Below are 24,746 nucleotides of genomic sequence, written 5' to 3' on the forward strand. Positions count from 1 at the left end.
GAGGCTAAGACCAGAGTTATTAATGAAGCAACCCCTATACATAGGAAGTGCCTCTACAGAGTCCAAGCCACTATTTAATCAGAGTAGGTGTTTTGTTTTGTTTTGTTTTGTTTTTGTCTTTTTAGCTATTTCTTGGGCCGCTCCCGCGGCATATGGAGGTTCCCAGGCTAGGGGTCGAATCGGAGCTGCAGCCAGCGGCCTACGCCAGAGCCACAGTAACGCGGGATCAGAGCCGCGTCTGCAACCTACACCACAGCTCACGGCAACGCCGGATCCTTAACCCACTAAGCAAGGCCAGGGACCGAACCCGCAACCTCAGGTTTCCTAGTCGGATTCGTTAACCACTGCACCACGATGGGAACTCCCAGAGTAGTTTTTAAAATCTTAAATTCTCTAATTTCTAGAAGGTATGAACTCAATAACAGAAACTCAGTCTCATAAAAATAAATGGGAACTTGTTTAGCTGCACTGTGAGGACGGAGTGAAGGGTTTAAACATGAAAAGTAAACAACAGGAAGGTCCTGTTACTCTCTGACAAGGATCTAGCATTGACAAAGAGCAACCACTCAACTTCATCTTATTAGCAAGCCGCCCACTCCCATTACAATCGCCCACTTTAATCCACAGGCCCTCCTTCACGTCTTCTTCCTCACACTCATCTTGCCTAAGCTTCTTTCTAGGCCACTCATAATACCTAACCTTTGCTCCCAGAAATTCTTACTCCAACCTTCTTAATATTGGCCTGAATTGCTGTCACCGCAAGTTCCAGTCGGGGCACCAACCTTGTCCCCTACCCCTATCTAGAGACTCTGGCCTATAAAATCTCTTTAGAGCACCTCTCAATATCCACCTTCTCTCCAGCAGCCTAGGGTCTGAGCTTCACCCACTCGTGCTCCTCCTGCCCTCAACATACCCTATTCCCCCTCCCTCACCCTCACTACGCCGGTTCCCTCGTCCGCCCTATCCACGCCCTGCTCGTCCCTCCTTTCAGAATTTCTTCCCAAACAAGTGGCCCACAACAGTTGCCCTCATGCCTGTCGCGCCTGGCACGTCTCCCTGTGCTCTCGGAGCCCTCCCTAAGCCCCCCAGGCTTCAGCGCATCCAGCCGCCAGCGACTCCCCGGCCCCTTCCCAGCCCACCTGCTCTCCTCCGGCAAGCTCTCCTCGCAGCCGCCAAGCTCCATTCCCGCGCCCTCTGGCCGCATCCGGGGCTGCGACGTCGCCTCTTCTCTGAAGAAAGGCGTCCTGCCGCTTTGCCCCTCAGGGCTGCCGGAGCCCCCCGGGAACCGAGGAGGCACCCACGGCGAGCGAGCTTAGGGTTATACACTCAGCCGGGTGACGGCACCAACAGTGACTGCTGCCTCAGCTGCGGTTTCTATCCCTGCCTGCCACTTCCGGCTCCAAGAACTACAACTCCCAGCAAGCACTTTCGAAGGCCCGGCTGCTACCAGCATGCACCGCCCTATCCAATCCCAGGCTGAGCTCGCTGCTGACTTCAGACCCTAATTTCAGGCTTGCTGCCGCACTCTCAGCGGAGAGCCAGGGTCAGGAACGCCCACCTGCGCTCGTACCGGGTGTACGTACTGGTGCGGTGGACTCCTGTCCTTACTGGTGTTACACACTCCTGTTACATCTCACCTTTGGGACCGAACTCGGTCAGAAGTCTAGAGTAGAACATAACGCTAGTCTTAATCCAAGTATGGATAACCCCAGTTCAGCGTATCCTAGTTTATCACCTGTTGGTAGTGCTTAGGGACCTCAAATATTTTAATGAAGAATTCACAAACTCAAGAGTTCAAGTTGCTTTGGGATCACAAAAGAAGATCAGGAGGGAAAGGCTTTGGGGGAAGGTTCCTTGGAGGATTGATGGCAGACAGAGTTTTTAAGTATGAGTTAGCCAGTAGAAGGAAGAGAAGGTGGAGAGGCATGCTGGTTTGGGAACAGCTAGTTCTGAGTAGTAATCAGCTGGGAAGAGGTGAAGAACAAAATGGTGTGAGTGAGCTGGAAGACCAGATCCTGAAGTCATTCTTTCTCTTCCTCTCTCTCACTCACTCTTTTGGGGTGGGGGTGGGGGGCGCTGCACACAGTGGCATGTGGAAGTTCCCTTGCTAGGGATCAAACTGCACCACAGCTGGGGTAACGCTGGATCCTTAACCTGCTGTGCCGCCGCCGCGAGGGAACTTCCAAGCCATTCTAAGAAGTTTGAATTTTACCCTAAAAACAATTAGGAGCAAATCAAGGATATGCAAATGAAGAAGTGATTTGATCCATCCTGCTTTGAAAGCTACTTTTGACACTGAAGAGAGGAAATAGAGTACGTAGTTTGTTGGAGGTAAGGGCAGAAGAATGGATATGAAAAGAAGTAGGAAATCTCTATATGGGCCATGCAAGTAATGCCAATGATTGAAGTGACCCTGTTGCAGGAAAATTGTAGAAACTCTCTGAACTGGAACCCCCAGTGCCTCATCCAAGAAGGAAAGTCACACCTTAGCTATAATCAAATGTTGCCAAATGGACACATCTGGGCCTGGACTTACCAAATATTCTGATTTTTCAATAAAGCTGGAATCCATGTTTTAAGCACAATTTCAAAATGTAAATATTGGCAAAATTTTCTTTTAAATGTAAACATTACACAGGCCTTCCAAAACAAACAAAAAGTCTGCTAAATGTGGCCTTTGAGATACTAGTTTGCAAGTCTAGGCCTAAACTATGGCAGGAGGTTAGGATTAGAGCCATGGTAAGGCCATAGAATCAGCACTACTCTGTTAGGGAGGGAATCTAGGTTAACTCCATAAAAACTAGTTACTCTGCTAAAAATAATACGTGACTTTCAGGAATTTTCAAATTTCAGAAGACTTTGTAAATTAAAAGTGAAGTGAAAGAGACTTTTAATGTAAATTATGCTAACTTCCATTTATATAAAAAATACTCTGTTCAAACTTTCTATGTTTTCCTACTAAAATGTTACACAGTTTAAGAAAGGAGCAGATGAGTCATTGGGACTTCAGTACCTTCTGTTTCTACAAATGTATGAAATTCTATTTTTTGGCATATAGTATAATTTCAAATTAATGCCACATGATTTTACCATATATTTACATGAAAGTCATTCAGCTGTATCAAGAAATTCTAGAATTAAAATTGTAGTAAAAGTTCTAGAAGACAGGAATTCCATCATATATTCAAGACTGGGTTTACACTATTTTTTTTAAAGGAGTCAGTTAATAAACTTGACAATAACCTACACTAGCCATGTGCCTGCTCCCCCCATCTCATCACTTTGCTTTCCCTCACTGCAGATCACCATATCCTAAATTCCTTGTTTATAATTACACTGCTTTTTTTTTTTTTGTCTCTTTGCCATCTCTAGGTCCACTCCCACAGCATATGGAGGTTCCCAGGCTAGGGGTCCAATCGGAGGTGAAGCCACCAGCCTATGCCACAGCCACAGCAACGTGGAATCAGAGCCACGTCTGTGACCCACACCACAGCTCACAGCAACGCTGGATCCTTAACCCACTGAGCAAGGCCAAGGATAGAACTCCGCAACCTCATGGTTCCTAGTCAGATTTGTTAACCACTGAGCCACGACAGGAACTCCCGTGCCTCTCTTTTTATATAGTTTCTTTGCATCTATCCATATTCCTAAAAATTATTATTTAAAAAAATTTTTTGTGGAGTTCCCTTGTAGTGCAGCGAGTTAAAGGTCCAGCATTGTTACTGCAGTGGCTCCAATCACTGCTGTGGTATGGGTTTGACCCCTGGCCTGGGAACTTCCACATGCCGTGGGAACAGCCAAAAAAATAATGGTGGGGGAGGGGGTATTAAGCTGTATTTATTCGTTGATGCCTTTTTTTGCTTAATATTACATTGATAAGATTTATTTGTATTGTGTGTCACTATAGTTCATTGATTTTTGACTGCTATATAATAGTTCATTGTGTGAATATACCACTTTATTCATGCTATCTTCCACTGATAGACATTTGGGTTATTTCCAGGCTTTTGCTATTGTAACAGTGCTTCAACAATATTCTTTTACACGTCACCTTTCATACATTAGCAAGGGTTTCTCTTGGGGACATACCTAGAAGTAGAATTGCCAGGTCACAAGGTTATTGTCTGTTCCAGCTTTTGTTTTGAGTGATGGGCTTGTAGGTGCAGAGTTTTAAAAATAACTAAGAATGGAGTTCCCTTCGTGGCTCAGTGGTTAACAAACCCAACTAGGATCCATGAGGATGCGGATTTGATTCCTGGCCTCACTCAGTGGGTTAAGGATCCAGCATTGCCATGAGCTGTGGTGTAGGTCACAGACGCAGCTTGGATCTGCCATTGCTGTGGCTGTGGCGTAGTCCAGCAACTGCAGCTCGGATTCAGCCCCTAGCCTGGGAACCTCCATATGCCACAGGTACAGCCCTAAAAAGCAATAAAATAAAATAAAAATAACTAAGAATGAAATCATAACTAATTATAATCAATTATTTAAAATAATTAACTAATCATGGAAAATGGTGAGAGTATATCATGAACCAAGGATTATGATTAACCCAATTTTGTGCATCTGGGATCCAAAGGCAAAAGTTGTCAAATATGCAAGAATATCTAGCATCAGGGTTCAATATGCGTTATATTCATGTAATCGTGTTATTAGCAACTGCTTGCTAAATTAATGTTTTAAAAGTCAAAAACTCTGAAGAACTTTATTGATCTTGATCAATCTGTTTGTTTTCAAGATCACCAAGATGAAATTTTTATACAAACAGTAGTTGATCCTAGAATAACAATGGCAGAAACCCAATTTCACTCAAGAATCATTTATCCAAATACCATATATATATATATATATATATATATATTTTTGGCTGTGGGTGCAGCCCTAAAAAGAAAAAAAGAAAAGAAAAGAAATAGCTTTCTTGAATATATTCAACAAATACCAATTATCGGCATGAATATTTTCTTTTTATTCACTAAAATTATTCTTAGCAGATTGTTTAAAATATTCAAATTTTACCCGATTGAACCCTAGCCTGGGAACCTCCATATGCCGCAGCTGTGGCCCTAAAAGACAAAAAAAAATAAAAAATAAAATAAAGCATTCAAATTTTAAAAGGTAAGAGATGCTGCCCACTAGCCAAGTCCAAAGCAATTTGAGTATCAAAATCTGTTTAATTTATGGTATGTATACATATCTATATGCTTTCAAAAGTAAGCACAACCTATACACCCTGCACCCTTTTGCTTTCAGAAGAGAATTTTTAACACAAAATGAGTCTATGAGTGTCTATAAATAAGTATGCAAATAAATAAATAGAAATAGGAAGGAAGAGAGAGTGGGGAAGTAAAGCTCTTTTCACAGTAAAACGTCAACTTATGAATGTAGAGGAATGATAGAAAGAGACAAATCACTATTTTTTAGCTATCATGTAATAATTGATTTAGGCAAGAATTATCAGTGGACGCTAAAGCTGTCAGTGAAATTTGTTTCTACACAGAATAGGTACACAGTCTCAAATCATCTCCCTGAAGATTGCTTATTCATTATATGTGGGGGGGGAAAGGTATCTTTACAATGAAGAAATTTGGTAGACATCATCTTAACCTAGTAATCAAAGTTAAGATCACCAATAAGATGAAATGACATTAGAATTCCCGTCATGGCAAAGCAGGAACGAATACGCCTAGGAACCATGAGGTTTCAGGTTTGATCCTTGGCCTTGCTCAGTGGGTTAAGGATCTAGAATTGCCGTGAGCTGTAGTGTAGGCTGGCAGCTACAGCTCGGATTCAACTCCTAGCCTGGGATACTCCATCTGCCGAGAGTGCGGCCCTAAAAAGCAAAAAAAGATGAAATGATATCATGTGCTGCCTGATGTTAGGTCCTGAGAAGGACCTAACATCATTTATGTAGTATTCCTGACAAAAATGAATAACCTAAATCTAATCATAGGCTAAAAATAAGACAAAACCAAATTGAAAGACAATTTATGCAAAAACTGCCTTCAATCTTCAAAAATATAAATATCATAAAAGACTAGGAAAGGCTGACAACTTTTTCTGATGAAAGGAGACAAAGGGGGAAGGACAAAGACATGCAGCATGTGAAGCTGGGTTGGATCCTAGATTGGAAAAGAAATTGTTATAAAAGATAATTATTTATTAGGATAATCAGAAAATCTGAATATGGACTATACATCAGAGGATAGAATTGCATCAATGTTAAATTTCCTCAATTCGATCTTTTTACCATGTTGATATAAAAGAATATCCTTAGATATATATTATGTAGTCGTTTCTGCAACTTGCTCTCAGATTGTCCAACACCATGGAGAACCTAGACTCCTGACTCTCCAGAGCCTTTCTAGACTACCATCTATTAAAAACTGAGGAAATTAAGGATATATTTTTAAAAAGTAGAAATCTTTACATAACTAGGAGGAAATTGTGTGATTTATGTAAATCAGAGTAGCTTTAGAAAATTCCACAATTAGTCACTCAGTGAATTGACCTGGAACCCTTGATTGACAGAACCCCTGCCTCGCCCAGAGAAGACAAGGCCTAATAAGGAGTGGGCTAGAGGTCCAACCCCTGAGCCCAGGAAGAATTCCCCTTCAAGTTCCTCTGTCTATTCAAGCAGGTTACCTAGTCCAAGAAACCGGGTAATCAGGGACTTGGAGACTAGTCCAGCTATGTCTGCTCTCTTGCCTGTCATGGTTTCAGCTGTATCACTGTACTGTGTAGCAGTGTCTTGTCCAGAGTAGGGACTCAAATTCTTTGAATAAATGAATTAATCCTGAGATTAAAAAGTAGAAGACTAGGGAGTTGCCGTTGTGGCTCAGCAGGTTAAGAACCCGAAATAGTGTCCATGTGGATTTGGGTTCAATTCCTGGCTTTGCTCATTGGGTTAAGGATCTGGCATTGCTGCAAGCTATGGTGTAGGTTGCAGATGTGGTTCAGATCCAGTATAGCTGTGGCTGTGGTTCAGGCCTGTAGCTGCAGCTCCAATTCCAGCCCTAGCCTGAGAACTTCCATATGCCACAGGTATAGCCATAAAAAGAAAAAAAAGTAGAAGACTAGAGCAGCTAGAAACAGTCAGAATAAAAGAAAAGGGCAATGAAAAAGAAAAAGAGGAAGCTGTAGCAAAGTGGCAAAAAAAAGCTACTGCAGCAGAAAACAGTGGCACAATAGGTAAAGAGAAGAACTGAGCAGAAAAGAGAAAAAAAATTGTACTGTACATCCAAGTAACTTAAGGGAGTTATGTATAATAATAGGAGTTTCCTGATGGCCTAGTAGTTAAGGATATGGTATTGTCACTGCTGTGGCAAAGGTTCCATCCCTGGCCCAGTAACTTCCAAGTTCCATGGGTGCGGCCAAGAAAAAAAAAAGTTATACCTAACTAATATATACTGTACCCACATATAATACAAATTATACCTAGCTCCACTATTCCAGTATAATACAAATTACATAAACAAATAAATTCTAAAAATATTCTTCTGCAAAGCATAAGAGTTGATACCAAAATCAGAAAAGACATTATAAGAAAATTATACACCAATATCACTCATGAAAAAAGAAACAATATCCTTGATAAAATATTAGCAAACCAAGTTCAAAAATAAATAAAAGGATAACACACCATGAACAAGTAGGTTTTTTTCTAGAAATGCAAGGGTGGTTCAACCATTTGAAAAATCAGTCCCGTCGTGGCTCAGCAGAAACAAGTCTGACAAATATCCATGAAGATGCAGGTTTGAACCCTGGCCTCACTCAGTGCTCAGTGAGGATCCAGCGTGGCCACGAGCTGTGGTGTGGGTCACAGATGTGGCTCAGATCTGGCATTGCTGTGGCTATGGCATAAGCTAGCAGCTGTAGCTCCAATTCAACTCCTAGCCTGGGAACCTCCATATGCTATGGGTGTGGCCCTAAAAAGACAGAAAAAGAAAAGAAAAATCAGTCAGTATAATTTACCATATTAATAAATTTAAAAAAAAACATTTGGTCATCTCAAATGAAGAAAAAAATTAGATAAAATTCAACATTCACTCGTAACTAAAACCTCCAGCAAACCAGGAGTAGAAGGAACATCCTCAATCTGATAAAGGGCATCTACAAACAAATCTAACATCATAGTTAATGGTGAAAGACCAAATGCTTAGCAGTGAAAGACAATTATGCTGAGTGAAATAATCCAGATAAAAAAGAGTATATACTGTATGATTCCATTTATATAAAATTAAAAAAAATTCAAATTAATCTATTTATCATTATCCAGATTATGGTGGTATTTTCACAGGTATGTATTTCATATTTGTATAAACCACACACTCTAAATGTGTCTTTTATTGGAATGCCCTCGTGTCTCAGGAGGTTAAGGATCTGGCATTGTCACTGCTGTGGCTTGGGTTCATCCCTGGCCCGGGAACTTCCACATTCTGTGGGTGTCACCTAAAAAAAAAAATAGATACATCAAACTAATTAAAAAAAGGGGTGAAATATATGAGTCGTGCTTACCTTTGAAAAGAGTATAGATCTCTATGCACATTGTGAAAACAGAGCCAGAATGTGTTAATAGAAAAGTATGATGCTGTTAAGGTTGCCAGATTTAGCAACTAAAAACATAAGACTCCCAGTTAAAATTTAATTTCCGATGAACAACAGATAATTGCTTAGTATAAATATATCCAAGAGTTCCTGTTGTGGCTCATTGGTAACCCACTGGACAAGTATCCATAAGGAGTTTGACCTCTGACCTCACTCAATGGGTTAAGGATACTGAGTTGCCATGAGCTGTGGCATAGGTCACAGATGCAGCTCCAATCTGGCATTGCTGTGGCTGTGGCATAGGCCATCAGCTGCAGCTCCAATTCCACCACTAGCCTGGGAACTTCAATACGCCATGGGTGGAGCCCTAAAAAGAAAAATACATATATATTAATACATATATATATCCTAAATATTACACGAAATATTCTGTTAAAAAAAAAAACCCTGCTGTTTATCTGAAACCTGGGACAAACTTATATTAAACATTGTTTATTGTTCATTGTTTATTTGAAACTCAAATTTAACGGGACTTGTATTTTATCTGGCCATTCTAGATGTTCTTATCTACAAAGTATGAAATCAAGCCTGCTTGAATACTTTTTTTTTTTTTCTGTCTTTTTGCTATTTCTTGGGCTGCTCCCGCAGCATATGGAGGTTCCCAGGCTAGGGGTCTAATCAGAGCTATAGCCACGGGCCTACGCCAGAGCCACAGCAACGAGGGATCCGAACCACATCTGCAACCTACACCACAGCTCACGGCAACGCTGGATCGTTAACCCACTGAGCAAGGCCAGGAACCGAACCCACAACCTCATGGTTCCTAGTCGGATTCGTTAACCACTGAGCCACGACGGGAACTCCTTGAATTCTATGTTCATTTTGATTTAGATGAAGCTGCTGAACTGAAGACAAAAGCCATATGCTCAAGCATCCAGCACAGTGCTTTATTTACAATATGTGCTCAGAAAATGTTTTTTGCTTTGCAAGTTATGTGAAGATATGGATAGAATTCTTCTTGCTTCCTATTTTATCCCCAGGGCCTATTACAATGCCTGGCGCTCAATGAATATATGATTAAATGAATAGCTGCCTCTCATGCCCCAGAAAATTGCAGGGTTGACCTTTTAACTCCAGCCCTGTAGCTGGCTGGTCAACTTTTTGGACAAGCCCCAGGTCTGATTTCTTGGCTTGTCTCCCTCTTCACTTCACACTGCTGTGTGTCTCACGTTGCCGTTTTGTTTTGTATTGTTTTGTGTGTGACTGACCCATCCTTACCTATGACACCTCTTTTTTTCTGGTTTTTCCTTGGGAATCTGGGCAATGGCTCTGAGACCCTGAGACCCTCAGCTCTTGGAGAAATCTGAAAGTCTGAAACAAAACAGCTAGGATAGCTTCATGAAACACTGGGGAGTACAACCTTTAGAGCTAAGGAGATTTGGTATGGAGCTTCAGTTTTGGGAAGATGACCAGGATAAAAGGGAATCTTTATAAATTGATATGGGGAGGATTTTATCCATTTGGGATTCTTATTACCTGTTTTAAGCTGCCTATAGAACAAATAGTATCCAAACTCTAAATGCATTAATTTTCTTCCTTTTACAAAATTAAGAAAACCCAACATTCCTCCCTGTAGTTTGCTCCCACAAAGAAGTAGAGATTGCAGAAGTTATTTCTAGTGAGAGAAGGACAGCAAGGAGAAAAATGTCTTTTGCCTAAAAGATTTTAGATCTGTAAGGAATCTTAGAAATAATTAAGTATAACATATATTTAGTTTAACTACTTGCTTTGAAGATGAGTAGGAGGCCCAGACACTCTCCCAAGTTCACAAGGTGAATAGCTCAATTGAGTAAAAAGGTACCACTTAATAAAACCAAGGTCTCTCTTGTACATCTATACAATCCAGTTCCCTAGTTTTTAACAGTAGGGAGAGGGGTGGCAACTACAGAGTGGAATAGTAGTAAAATCAAGCACATTGTGCTAAGAGCATACACGCTACTCTCCTTGACATGCTGAATATTGTTCTTGGGTCTTTTTGAGTCCAAACATTCCTCTCCCATTTAAGTGTCTTGTACCCCTTCAAAGGTGCCCCTTCAGCTGATTCACGCTTCTCTTATGGTGTATTTGAGTCTTGGGCGAAAAATAAGTACAGCCTATTGTGGGTTTGAGATACTTTAGGTCACTGGTTCATTTCTATGCAAAAAGAAATTTTAGGAAGTGGAGAGGGGGAAGGTTGCAGAGATTCCTAAATGACCAGAATACTTGACCCTGATTTTTTCCCAAGATGCAAATGTCTTAGATATTTAAGCTCCTCTGAGGATGATATAACCAAAATACGTCCACACAAGCAGGGTTACTTTAGAGGAGAAGGAGGTAAAAAGAGAGGGAATATCACGTTTTGTCAATAGGAGGAAAAAGTTGTTATGCAGGAATTCATCAAATATTAAGAAATTTTCCTAAAGAGATGATTAGGGGGAAAAAAAAGAATCTTCCTATCAATTCTCAACGCAAATGAATTAGAGAAAAACGCAGCCAAATAAACAGAAGTACTTACCCCTCTCCCAAAGGAAGGTGAGGTCTTATTAAGATAGCCAGTACCATGCAAAATGTTTTGAGAGTGCCAGCTGAGAAGTGGTACAGATATGGGAAACGTTAGCATTTACTTTTATTAGTGTGGTGACGCAAGAATTATCAGTGCAGTCTTTGCTTTGTGTCCAGACGTGGCGACTCCACAAGCTGCAGGTAGAAGAGCTGGCCAGGGAGAGGGGAGCTAGAACGCAGTTCTGCCACCCACACTCGCAGGGTCTGTTTTGCCTCCGAGGCTGCATTGCAGTGGGTTGTGAACATTCGTGTGTACCAAAGCTTAGAGGGCATTTCTGTAGCAGGAAGGACTCGAAGGGCACAGAGGAACATGATCTCATTTAAGGCATGTGATTCTGAGGCGCTCAGGGTCCAACATAATTTGGGTAGCACGGCGAACTGCCGAAACAGCTGGCTGGCTAGTGGCCACCGCAGCGGCTGCAAGGTTTCCTCCCCTCCAGCAAGAGCCGCTAGGCGCGAGTCGCGTGGAAGGGGCCGCTCTCGCCCGCCACTCATCTCTGTGGTTCCTCCCCCAGCCCTCGGCCGCTGGTGGGAGGGGAGGACGCCGGCGGCACGCGTGCGCACTCCCTCGGTGCAGCTAGTCTGCGTGCGTGCGTGAGTGGGAGGTGACAGGCCTCAGCCTCTGGCCTTCTCCGCTGACTGCTCCTACGCGACGTCTCTAACCATGAACCGGTTTGGTACCCGGTTAATGGGGGCCGCGGCGACCCCGCCACCGCCGCCGAAAGCCCGCAGCAATGAAAACCTCGACAAAATTGATATGTCTTTGGGTGAGGAGCCGAGTCGGACCTTGTTGGAGCGGGAGGAGGTGTGGGTGGATCCAAGTACCGCGGTTGGTGGGGGAAGGGGCGGTCGGCCGCAGTTGTAGATCGAGTTTTCTTGCGGGTGGGCGGAACCAAGGAAGGGCTGATGGGGAACCCGGCGAGCGTTCGCTGGTGTTGGGGTCGGGCCTGAGGGCCTGGGGGTGGAGTGTCCCTTCGGCGGAGATGTGTCTGAAGGGGGCGGGGGCGCTTCGGGCCCGGAGCTTGGGAACGTCGAGGGGGGCGGACCCTCTTCGCCCCGGCGGGGCGCTACCACTCGCGGGTGACCCCGGCTCTTTGTGAGGGAAACCGGCAGGTTTCACCTCAGGCTTGTGCACTGTGGGCATTAGCGGGGGGGCGAAGGCAGGGGTCCGACGGAGCCATCCTTTCTGAGGAAAGCTCCTCGAGAGCCCGGCTGATTCGGTTAAATCCGTGCTTCCAGCGATGGGCTGGTTGGGCGTTTTCTGCGCCCGGGCCTACGGCCTGGCGCCAAATAGAAGCGTAAAGACGCCCCGAGATTTGGCCGTTTCTGACGGGCGCTTTGACGGAAAGGAACGATCGTTAGGAAGGCCTTCAGGTGGGGTATTAGGTAGTGCCTAGAAGAGCGCATTCTCCCCAGCCAGGCCTCCAAGTTAGCACGTTAGCGCAGAACGAAACGAAAACCAGGGTTGGGGAAACCAGATAAAGCGTAGAATCTAGAAAAGTGGGGTGGTTTGGTGGTGATTAGGTGAAAAGTAGGAAGACTGGCGATTCAATTAAAAATTTAGACCTAACACTATTGAGGCATCGGTCTTCTGTGTTTGCTTACTTGGTTTTAAAGTAATTCCGTTTTTGTCGGAATTTAGGTTATGGATTTGATGTATTAGCTTTGCCTGCCCTTTCTGTGGCCTCCAGTTTGTCGGTTTGTCGGATATTTGAAAAGTACCCGGCTTTTCCAAGGGCGGTATTTTTCTTTTCTTTTCTTTTGTGGTTTTTCTGCATAGTTCTTGGTCAAAAGTCAAGAACTCTTGGTTTCTATGATTGCCACAAGTTAGAACCCAATGTGTAAATCAAGCAAATCATCAGAAATCATAGGTTTGACCTTAAGTCTTGCCTATTCCTAAAGACCTCCGAAGAAATGAGAAATCTATTGAACTAAGGTCAAGAAAAAAATATAATACGAGAAGTTCCCGTCGTGGCTCAGTGGTTAACGAACCCGACTAGCATCCACTAGGACGCGGGTTCGATTCCTGCTCAGTGGGTTAAGGATCCGGCCTTGCCGTGAGCTGTGGTGTAGGATGGCGAGCTGTGGTGTAGGATGGCGGCTACAGCTCCGATTTGACCCCTAGCCTGGGAACCTCCATATGCTGTACATGCAGCCCTAAAAAAAAAACAAAAGACAAATGTGTGTGTGTGTGTGTGTGGTACAAATCTTTATTGAGTCCTTACTCCTTGTCAGGCAGTGGAATAAGCATTTTATATGTGTTGACTAAGTCCCATGATAACCCTATGAGGTATATACTCCTGATGAAAAAAAAATCACATTCAGTTCAAATTCTGCCTCTGCCACTTAGTAGGAACGTAGTAGTCTTGGGCAAATTACTTCTCAGTGCCTCATCTCTAAAAAGGTGATGATAATAATAGTGCTAATCTACCTCCAAGGGTTGCTGTATTGAATGAGTCAATAGGCATGTATAAACTGCCCAGAACAGTACCTGGTACAAAATAAACACTATATTTACATACATACACTCTCTTCCCCCCATATATATATATATATATATGCCATTGTCGTTTTTCCCATTTTGTAAACCTGAGGCAAAGAGAAATTAAATAACTTGCCCAAAGTCATACAACAAGTAAGTGCTGGAGTCAGGATTTCAATCTGGCTCTAGAGCACTGGGCTATAGATGAAGGAAGTGTTAAAGATGTATTTCATAACTAATGCATTTCTTAACTTTCTAAGTTTTTTCTTTTTTCCCCTAAGTTTTTTGTATGTATTTTGTTTGGTGATTAGGATGTTCAAGTGAAAACTGAGGGATAATTCTTTTTGAAGTTAGAAATGAAGTTCAATGGATAGCTGAAATAGGGTTTGGTCTCTTTACTCCCTTATGAACTTATCAACCTTCTGTCAGGTGCCCTCAACCCCCCGCGCCTTTTTTTTTTTTTTTTTTTTTTTTTGGAGAATTTTTCAGAGATAGGATGAAGAAATATTTATTTTAGACAATTATACTTTGTGAATATCTTATTTTATCAGGTCTGCATAGGTTTTAGAATATAATTTTTTTGTTTAAAATTGTGGCTCTATTAGATGTATATGAATGTTCGTATGGAATTATCTACCAGGATTATCTATAGCTGCCCTCATTGTGGCTCAGTTTCTTAATTTGAAAATGGGTATTATAATAGTTATTTCATAGAGTTGTGAGAATTGAGTAAATACATGTTTTCAGAACAATCCTGTTAGTACTCAGTTACTGCTATAATCAATATCATGTATATATCCCTAGTTTTTTGTTTTTTTGCCATTTCTTGGGCGGCTCCCGCGGCATATGGAGGTTCCCAGGCTAGGGGTCGAATCGGAGCTGTAGCCGCCGGCCTACGCCAGAGCCACAGCAACGTGGGATCCGAGCCACATCTGCAACCTACACCACAGCTAACGGCAACGCCGGATCGTTAACCCACTGAGCAAGGGCAGGGATTGAACCCGCAACCTCATGGTTCCTAGTCGGATTCGTTAACCACTGCGCCACGACGGGAACTCCTATCCCTAATTTTTTTATACAAGTAGCTCATAATGGATCTTTTTTCTTTTGATACCTACTCTATCTACTCCTTGATTAGGTAAAACCTTTTTTTTTTTCTTTTAAATGGCAAATCCTCTCTGTCATAGTAGCTCCATCTTTTTAAAAAGTTATTTTTATGGTTCCATCCACGGCACATAACCACCTGGAAGTACCCTGGGCCGGGGATTGAATCTGAGTGGCATCTGCAACCTTGCCACAGGTGCAGCAACACTGGATCCTTAATGAACTATGCCAGGCCAGGGATCAAACTCTCAACCGTTGGTCAGGTTCTTAGCCCACTGTGCCACAGCAGGAAGTCCATAGTAGTTCCATTTAATTTGAGGATTTAGATAATAGAATGTGTAAATATGAAGCATAATTTTATATTTGATATGCTTTGCTACTTTTATTTTTCAGTTAAGTTTATACTCTCTGATGCTCTGTTTTTCTTTTTTTTTCTTTTTTTTTTTTGAGGGCCACACCCTTGGCATATGAAGGTTCTCAGGCCAGGGGTCTAATTGGAGCTACAGCTGCTGGCCTACGCCACAGCCATAGCAACACCAGATCTGAGCCGCATTTGGGACCTACACCACAGCTCCTGGCAACGCTGGATCCTTAACCCACTGAGCGAGGCCAGGGATCGAACCTGCAACCTCATGGTTCCTAGTTGGATTCATTTCTGCTGCACCATGACAGGAACTCTTGATGCTCTATTTTTTAAATTAACCTGGTTAGTCAAAATTATACTCTGCCTTTTTTTGTAGTGGTTCCCCAGCTCAGGTTCTTTTTTAGGGGGTACTCTCATGGCTCTGAAATTTCAGACTTCTGGAGTTCCGGTCGTGGCTCAGCATTAATGAACCTGATTAGTATCCATGAGGGTGTGAGTTCAGTCCCTGCCCTCAGTGGGTTAAGGATCTGGCGTTGCCATGAGCTGTGGTGTGGGTTACAGAGGGGCTCAGATCAGGAGTGGCTGTGGCATAGGCAAGGCAGCTGCAGCTCTAATTGGACCCCTAGCCTGGGAACTTCATATGCTGCAGGTGCAGCCCTGAAAAAAAAGGTTTCAGACTTCTGATGAAAAATAAGAAGACAGTTAAAGGAAAATGGTGTTTTATAAGTAGCGTCTTTCTATTCCCTTTCAGATCACTGAGAATTTAACATGTTCTTGCATCTACTTGTGAAATCTCTGTATTTTTGTAAAAAGCTTTTTGAATGTCTTTACCTTTTTTTAGTTGAAAGATTGGTCTCAAGAAAAATAATGAACTACGTTGAGGAGATTTGAATTACATAATGTGAATATTTGTGATTTAGAGTCTTAAAGATTACAGATGAGTGAGGTATTGTAGTAATATGTAAGAAAGGATTCCTGTAATAAAAGACTTGATTTATTTTTTGATTGCCAATGGTTTTTTGTTTTTTTGTTTTATTTAGGGCCACACCCTCGGCTTGTGGAGGTTCCCAGGTTATGAGTAAATCAGAGCTGCAGCGGCTGGCCTATGCCACAGCCACTGCAGATCTGAGCCAAGTGTGTGACCTACACCATAGCTCATGGCAATGCCAGATCGTTAACCCACTGAGCAAGGCCAGGGACCGAACCTGCATCCTCATGGATACTAGTCAGATTCGTTTCTGCTGAGCCATCACGGAACTCCGCCAGTGGTTTTATTGAAGGGTGGTTATTTTAAAAACTGGAGACTTCTTTAATTATGGAAAATAAGTATGAGTAATTGTTGTAAATAGGCTTTTGCTTATTTACACTTACCAGAGAAAGACATACTATGAATAATAGCAGTCTTAATTAATTAGTGGATATGCTTTGGGCTGTTGCTTTAAACTTTTCCTATAAAAACTTTCCTTAGTACTCCAATTATATTGACTGATTTAGAGCCTTTATGTTCTTAGTTTTATTATGCTCTCATGGAAGTGCTTTCAAAGTAGAAAAGAAATTAGGGACATAAGAAGTCTGTCAACTAGAAAATTAGACTGAATAATTGATTCATTAAGTTAAAATCATCACATTTCATCTGTCACAGATGATATCATCAAATTGAATCGAAAGGAAGGAAAGAAGCAGAATTTCCCGAGACTAAATAGGAGACTCCAGCAAAGTGGTACCCGACAATTTAGAATGAGAGTACGATGGGGGATCCAACAGAATTCTGGTAAGTTTTGCAAGTAAGCTTTAATAAAGAACAGTTATTCATGGGTTCGTAGTATGCTATCTTTGGTACATACTTAAAACATGGAGGAAATTTACCCTTTGTAATTTATATTTTTTCTTCTCTCAGGATTTCGTTTAAACTTAAAATCTGGTAAAAATTCAAGTTATATTAAACAAGTGATAATACTGTTTCTTAAAAATTTTAAGTCTTTTTTAGTAACGGTAGATAGTCTATATTATATTTAAGGCTGTAGATTTGTAAAGGATATTACATATTATGAAGTCGTAATCTCCTTCCCAGTTAGAATATTTCTTTAACAGTCTGATAGATGACTCTGTATCTCCAGCTTAAATATATTCAGTGGGAGTTGCCATCGTGGCGCAGTGGTTAATGAATCCGACTAGGAACCATGAGGTTGCAGGTTCGGTCCCTGCCCTTGCTCAGTGGGTTAACGAACTGGCGTTGCCGAGAGCTGCAGTGTAGGTTGCAGACGCGGCTTGGATCCCGAGTTGCTGTGGCTCTGGCGTAGGGTCCGATTAGACCCCCAGCCTGGGAACCTCCATATGCCTTGGGAGCAGCCCTACAAAAGGCAAAAAGACAAACATAAATAAATAAATAAATAAATAAATAAATTCATTGAAAGAGCATACCACCTCACAAGATAACTTACCTATTACTGGAGATAGCACTCTTTACTACAAAATTATTATTATTATTATTTTTTTTTTTTTGCTTCTTTATGTGGGGGCTGCATTTGTTGCATATGGAAGTTCCCAGGCTAGGGGTTGAATTGGAGCTGCAGCTGCTGGCCTACACCACAGCTCACGGCAACGCTGGATCCTTAAGCCACTGAGTGGGGCAGTTATCCAACCCATATCGTCATGAATACTAGTTGGGTTTGTAACCTACTGAGCCACAACAGGAACTCCCCCAGATTCCCTTAATATGAATTAAATCAGGAGTTCCCGTCGTGGCGCAGTGGTTAACGAATCCGACTAGGAACCATGAGGTTGCGGGTTCGGTCCCTGCCCTTGCTCAGTGGGTTAACGATCCGGCGTTGCCATGAGCTGTGGTGTAGGTTGCAGACGTGGCTTGGATCCCTCGTTGCTGTGGCTCTGGCGTAGGCCAGTGGCTGCAGCTCCGATTAGACCCCTAGCCTGGGAACTTCCATATGCCACGGGAGCGGCCCAAGAAATAGCAAAAAGACAAAAAAAAAAAAAAATGAATTAAATCATGCCTTCCTGATAATTGTACAGAGTTACAGGAAGCAAACTCCCTTTTCTATGTGAAAACCTTTTAAATATGTGGAGACTACTGTTCTGCATGGAAAATGATTTATAGATTATTTATCATGTTATCCAGGACCTTTAGGATTTGTTATATCCTCTAAAGGTGACACTGAATTAAATGCTTTAGATGTAATCTAATGATCTTGGATTCTACATAGAGTTATTTTTGCTTTTTTTTTTTTTTAAAGGGCCACATCTGCGACATATGAAAGTTCCCAGGCTAGGGGTCAAATCTGAGCTATAGCTGCCAGCCTGTACCACAGCCACAGCAATGCCAGATCTGAGCCTTGTTGTGACCTACGCCACAGTTCACGGCAATGCTGGAACCCTTAACCCACTGATTAATGCCAGGGATCAGACCCTCATCCTCATGGATACTAGTCAGATTCATTTCCACTGAGCCACAATGGGAACTCCCTAGAGTTATTTTTGGTAATCTAGAAGCTTATTTATTTATAACATCTAGTTCCAAAATGGACTTATGGAGTAACTGAACGCTATTAATTAGATATGACTCATTAACTTTTTTAGTAGTTACATCATCATTTTAGAATAAATATTTGTTCAGATTTTTAAAACTTCTAGATGTTTTTTACGCATATGAAAAAATGTTTGAAAAACTAATTCCTAAGTTGATTTTTATCCTATATGTTAAAATACAAAAAATAATCTCCAGTGAGTTGAACATAATTAATTCTGTTTAATAGTTAATACGCCAACATATTTTCAACACGTCTGTTACTAAGATTAGACCCTAATAATTGTTCACTAATAATTTCATAGCTGAACCCAAGTGAGGTGTCTACTTATAGAAAATTAATTCCAGTGATTTATATAAAAGTTTCTTATAAATGCTACTCAGTGTAACGTATTTTATATATGACTGTTCTAAAATAATTTTAGAGTTCATAGAAGCCAGAAGTATGTTTATTTTTATTAATTGTATGTTAAATACCTGATAAATGTTCTGAATGGACCCAGTTGTCAGGGTATGTAAAGATGGACTCTTTTATTTCAAGCAATTTCTGGTAACAGAGATAAAGTATAAAGCAGAGTTGAGAAATGTCATATAAGAGAAATATCAGTTGTACTGTAGGATTTTAGATAGGGATTTTGTGTTAAAAAAATTGGTGATTTTTAATGGATAAGGTGAAATAGGATCTGGTTCACGAAGGATCAGAAAAACTTTGCTTTTACAGGGGTTATAATCTGAGCCTTGAGCTAAATGATACCTAGGGACAGCTTAGGATCTCCTAAGATTGAATTTGAGCTTGTATGCTCTCCACTTACATATGACAGGGCCTAAAATAGAACAGCTGCTGCTGTCATTGAATGTGCAAAGAGATATGTGATTGTCTTAAGCTCTGATTGGTTAGGGAAAGTTCAGATTTCTGCATTGTAATGTCAGTGAGTATGTTAGCTGGAGGTAGAGAACAAATAGCACAGAGAGCCCTTAGCAAATTATTTGTTTATTTATTTTATTTTATTTTATTTTTTGTCTTTTTGCCTTTTCTAGGGCCACTCCCACAGCATATGGAGGTTCCCAGGCTAGGGTTCTAATGGGAGCTACAGCTACTGGCCTATACCACAGCCACAGCAATGCGGGATCCGAGCTGTGTCTGTGACCTACAGCACAGCTCATGGCAATGCCAGATCCTTAACCCACTGAGTAAAGGCCAGGGATCAAACCCGCAACTTCATGGTTCCTAGTCGGATTTGTTAACCACCGAGCCACATCGGAAACTCCTGCAAATAATTTATTTTTGATGGCCGAACAAGTAAGTGAATAAAATCTTCCTAGTTCTGTGCCTAAAATATAATTTAGTCACTCAATAAATATTTGTATAAATGAATGTCCTTCAGAAGTGGAATACTATACATCAGCAGTTCTCAAAGTGTTGTCCAGAGACTAAAGGGGTCCATTAGGTCAAAATTATTTTTATAATAATGCTAAGGCATTAATTGTGTTTTCAGTCTTTTTTTTCCTGATTATTTTAAAAAATTTTTTTCTTTATTTTATTATTTTATATGATTTTTGTTTTTCCATTATAGCTGATTTACAGTGTTCTGTCAGTTCTCTGCTGTACAGCTGGTGACCCAGTTACATAACATGTATACATTCTTTTTTCTCACATTATCATGCTCCATCATAAGTGACTAGATACAGTTCCCAGTGCTATACAGCAGGATCTCATTGCTTATCGATTCCTAAGGCAATAACTTGCATCTGTTAACCCCAAATTCCCAGTCTATCCCACTCCCTCTCCCTTCCCCTTGGCAACCACAAGTCTGTTCCCATGTCCATGATTGTCTTATGTTTTCTGTCTGTTCTCTCATGAATATGCAGTGGACTTATCCAAAGTGTACATGGTAAAATAATTAAGCAGATTAGATGCACAAGCAGAAATGAGAATCTAACTATCTCCTATTAAGCCAGACACTAAAGAGATTTACAAAAATGCAAAACAGTGCTGCTCTTCCTAATAAATATTCTTGTTTGTTTAGGAAAATAATAGTTATTTTTCATTGAAAAATTTTTGCTGTACATATAGTGAGTTTATTACTGTTTTAATAAAATAAGTTTTTAAATGTCTTAGTTTTCACTTTCAATATGGTAAATATCAGTAAACATAAACCCACAGAAACAAAAACTCTTTGGGGTCCTCAGTAATTTTTAAGAATGTAAAGAGGTCCTGAGACCAAAAAGTTTTAAGAATGGTTATTTCTTGGAGTTCCCTTCATGGCTCAGTGGTTAGCAAACCATACTAGGATCCATAAGAATGTGGGTTTGATCCCTGGCCTTGCTCAGTGGGTTAAGGACCTGGCATTGCCGTTAGCGGTGGTGTAGGTCTCAGAGGAGGCTTGGATCCCAAGTTGCTGTGGCTGTGGCATAGGCCAGATTTGACTCCTAGCCTCCATGTGTGGCCTAAAAAGCAAAAAGCAAAACCAAAAAAAACCCCAAAAAAAACAAGGTGGTATTTCTTTTAGAGGTAGAAGATACAGGGGAATATTTGTATATGGCTTTGGAAAGGAGCCAGTTACATGATTGCATACACTCTGTGATATAATATTTTCCAGAAAATCCCTCAAATCTTCATGTAAGTGATTAGACTACGGAAATTATTGAGACAAGTGGATGTGTGTATAAAAAAATTCATGAAGGGATTGGGCTAAGGATTCAAAGCAAAGATGAAAATTCTTGTGTCCAGTTTTAGTTCTCAACCTTGGTTGTGACTATGGAGCTTTATAAATCAGACAGATGCTCTGGCAACACTCCACTGCTACTGAACCAGAGTCTGCAGAAATAGGGCCTAGGATATTTTTTTTCAAGCTCTGTATGGGGTTCTGATATATGGCCTGTGTTACACTGATGCTGTAGTGGTGCTGAAATGTGCAAGGATCTTCAGAGAAGTAGTAGTTGAAGTAATGAGAATGAAGTTACTTTGGAAAGACAGAAGAGAACTTACTAAAGGGGTTAAATCGATGATAACTGAGAAAGACCATTGCATGAAGTGTAATAATGAAACCATTAATTTTACCAAATAAAACCATTGTTAAAACTGAGATAGGGCCTGGTCAAGTTTGTTCAAAGGTAGAAAAGGAGGGGGGAGGAACAAATGATCTAGATTTGCTAGAAGGTAGAGAAGAAGCTACTGAAAAGATGGTAGAAAAGATAATAAGTATGGGAACAATGATTATAACAGAGATAGAAGGCACCCAGGAATAGAATTCTATCCCATGCTTTTCTCCTTTTAATTACTTTTATTCTTGTTAATGAGGTTTTTTCATGAATCTTTTTCATTTAAGCTTAAAACTTTGGTATGGTAGTGAATTTCTCCTTTCTTTAAACTTTCTCTTTGCTCTACTAATTCATTCATTCTTTTGGAATACTTTCAAACGTCTTTGTTCTTCTCCCAGTACCTTATCATGTTATGTTTGAGTGTTACGATAGCATCTGAAATGGCCTTAACTGCCTTCTTCTATTCAGGGTAAAATATACTTCTAGACTGAAATAACCTGATCATGAGTTCTGTGACAATCCCCTCCCCCATTTCTTGTCAAAGGTAGTCTTTATCCCTATTTAAAGCCCTCTGATTTGTGCTCACTACATCCATTCATTTCTTACCTTTTCCCTAGATTGTCTCTCAATATGGTGTGGTTGCCCTTGTCTTTGTACTTGTTACTTTATGTCTCTCCCTATTCACTTCTTGCCTGTTTTGTGAAACCTAGTTCAGAGCCTGCTTTTTCTGCAATAGTTGTTTTTTTCTCTTTGGAAATATACCATAGATTGTTTTCTGCCTTTTGTTATTCTCTAGTTTATATATGTAAGTTTAGAAAAGTGTTAATTTTTCAAGCTGCACAAGCTTGCACTTAGATCATGGCTCTGCCATTTTCTTTTTACTGCCACACCTGTGGCATATGCATGTTCCCAGGCCAGGAGTTGAATTGGAGCTACAGCTGTAGGCCTCTACCACAGCCACAGCAGCATGTGATCTGAGCTGCTTATGTGACCTACACTGCAGCTTGCAGCAACTCCAGATCCTTAACCCACTGAATGAGACCGGGGATTGAACCTACATCCTCACAGACACCATATCAGGTTTTTAACTCGATGAGCCACAGTGGGAACTCTGGCTCTGCCATTTTCTAACTGTGATGTCTGAGTAGTCACTGTTCTTTGCCTCACTTTGCTCATTTGCAAAACTAAGGTGTAAGCATCAACTTTATTAAGTTCTCTTCATTAACTGCCTAGCACAGTTAATGATAGCTGCTTCATTATTTAATACAAATAAAAAGAGCAAGTACTTGTAGATTTAATTTGAACATACAGGCTTCCTCAACATGCTTAATCCTCATTTGGTTGCAATTCTAGAAGGAAATCACATATAGAGCAGCAAAAATTTGATTTTAATATTTAAAAAATTGTATCTTTATTGGTTTTTTGCTGATCATAAAGGTAATAAAATCAGTAACTTTAGTGCTGAGGCATAGCACCCAAGAAAGGAACAAATCTGCAAGAACTTCAAACCATACTCAGTTGCCATGCTGGTGGAATTCACAGGGAAGTGATCTGTAGGGTGATGCAGCTTAAATTCACTGGAGGATGAGCAGGGCCAGAATTAAGAGTGATGCCTTAGGACTAGACCAAGATAGATACCTAGGGCCTAAAATTTAAGGCATCACTCACTCTCAGATTTTGTGCCCTAGGTGTCTCTCTTGCTTCACAATAGTCTCAGCTTGTGGGGGAGGGATAATGAGTGCCACTGGGTGTCCTATGTCACAGGAACAAGCCTTGAGGTGCACATTGGAACTTGGAAGAAAAGCTCCTTCTTCTTCTAGAGTCCCTCCAGCGCCCCCTGCTGACAAAGCTTATCGTCATGCCAGCTGGTAAGATATGTTCCAGTCACAGGAGTGGGGCAGTAAAGAGTGAATTGAGAGCTGAAAGGCAATAAATTGGTAAATGGTTCAACCATGATAACATTATGGTTTTTCTAACTGTCTTGTTGAATTCTGGTCTCAAAATAGGTACTGTACAAAAGCATTTTGGAATTATATATATTTGAGAGTGACAGATTATTTATGACTTGAGACTCATCACAAACAATAGTCCTCAAATGCTACAGTACACTATTTTAACTTCATTTAGTTTAACTATGAAGCAGGTTGGAAGACCTGTTACTGTATTGCAGGTATAGTATTCTATAGGATACCATTCTAAGGATAGCCTTCTCCCTCCCACCTCTGAATTAGAATTAAGATAAGACTGCCCAATATCAGTTGTTACTTAGTATAGTTCTCTGGAATTTTTGGCCATTGCATTAAAAAGTAAAAGAAATTGAGGTGTAATTATCGGGAGGGAGAAGGCAATATCATTTGTGGGTGATAACGGTTGTCACTCAGAAATCTCAAGAAAATAATTTGAAAGACTGTTAGAACTAGTATGAATTCAGTGAGATGGCTGATAAAAAGGTATTAATCAGAATACCTTTGATTATAGCGTTTAATTATAGCTTTCTATAATCATAAGAATGACAGTATGAAAATTATTAATAGATAAGGGATCTTTTTTTGTGATTGGCAACAAACGTGTAGAAATACCTAGTAATAAGCTTTGATGAGAAATGTGCAGGACCTATGGGAGAAAAGGCTTGAAACTTTACTGAGCCAGTTTAGTGACAAAAGAAGACTTGAATAAGTGGAAAGACCTAACATGTTCCTGAATATTGTAAAAATGTCAATTCTTGGAAAATAAATTATAAATTAAAAGTAATTCTGTCAGAACATTGAAGGAACTTAGAACTTTACCCTAGAAAACTGATTTATGAACGTAACAGTTTGTGAATGAAATACAGATAGCCAAAAAATATATGGAAAATGTTCATTTTCACTAGTAAACTACCAAATATGACGAATTTTTTTTCAAATCCTAAGTGATAAAGATTAAAAAAAATAATATGCAGAGTAATGAATGAAATGTAAAATGGCACTTTTATATTCCTGGTAATTTAAAAAAATATAGTCATTTTAAAGGGCATTTTTTTGTAATACGAATCAGAATTGTTAAGAATTTGTGCTACTCTTTGTTATAGCATT

The 24,746-nt window shown here is 40.7% G+C and overlaps 2 protein-coding genes across 30 annotated transcripts in view; one reads left to right on the top strand and one right to left on the bottom strand.

Annotated features, from left to right (window-relative positions):
* The window catches only part of RUBCN (rubicon autophagy regulator), a 63,641-nt gene extending 51,972 nt beyond the window's left edge, over positions 1–11,669 (bottom strand). For 5 of the 13 annotated variants that reach the window (XM_021068222.2, XM_084986553.1, XM_084986552.1 and 2 more), the window contains exon 1: positions 11,096–11,669. In XM_021068222.2, the coding sequence (XP_020923881.1) occupies positions 11,096–11,142 (47 nt within the window). In that variant the 5' untranslated portion in view covers positions 11,143–11,669. Of the gene's footprint in view, positions 1–1,139; positions 1,409–11,095 lie in introns of those variants that run through there. The other 8 variants (XM_005670135.4, XM_013982359.3, XM_021068219.2 and 5 more) reach the window with 4 other exon arrangements.
* Positions 11,670–11,752: 83 nt separating this feature from the next.
* Positions 11,753–24,746, top strand: part of FYTTD1 (forty-two-three domain containing 1) — a 38,885-nt gene continuing 25,891 nt past the window's right edge. For 7 of the 17 annotated variants that reach the window (XR_014824623.1, XR_014824620.1, XR_014824621.1 and 4 more), the window contains exons 1-2: positions 11,753–11,909; positions 16,735–16,863. Coding sequence is in view for 12 of the 17 variants with exons in the window: in XM_005670139.4 (XP_005670196.1) it covers positions 11,807–11,909; positions 16,735–16,863 (232 nt within the window). In the remaining 5 variants the exon portion in view is untranslated. Of the gene's footprint in view, positions 11,910–12,784; positions 16,864–23,435; positions 23,541–24,746 lie in introns of those variants that run through there. The other 10 variants (XR_014824624.1, XM_084990894.1, XM_084990895.1 and 7 more) reach the window with 6 other exon arrangements.

This window comes from Sus scrofa, chromosome 13 (assembly GCF_054392235.1).
Source record: "Sus scrofa isolate SSC_HxYL_T2T_F1_AM1 chromosome 13, Sscrofa_HxYL_maternal_Yorkshire_Landrace_v2.0, whole genome shotgun sequence".
In the NCBI taxonomy this organism is placed as follows: Eukaryota; Metazoa; Chordata; class Mammalia; order Artiodactyla; family Suidae; genus Sus; species Sus scrofa.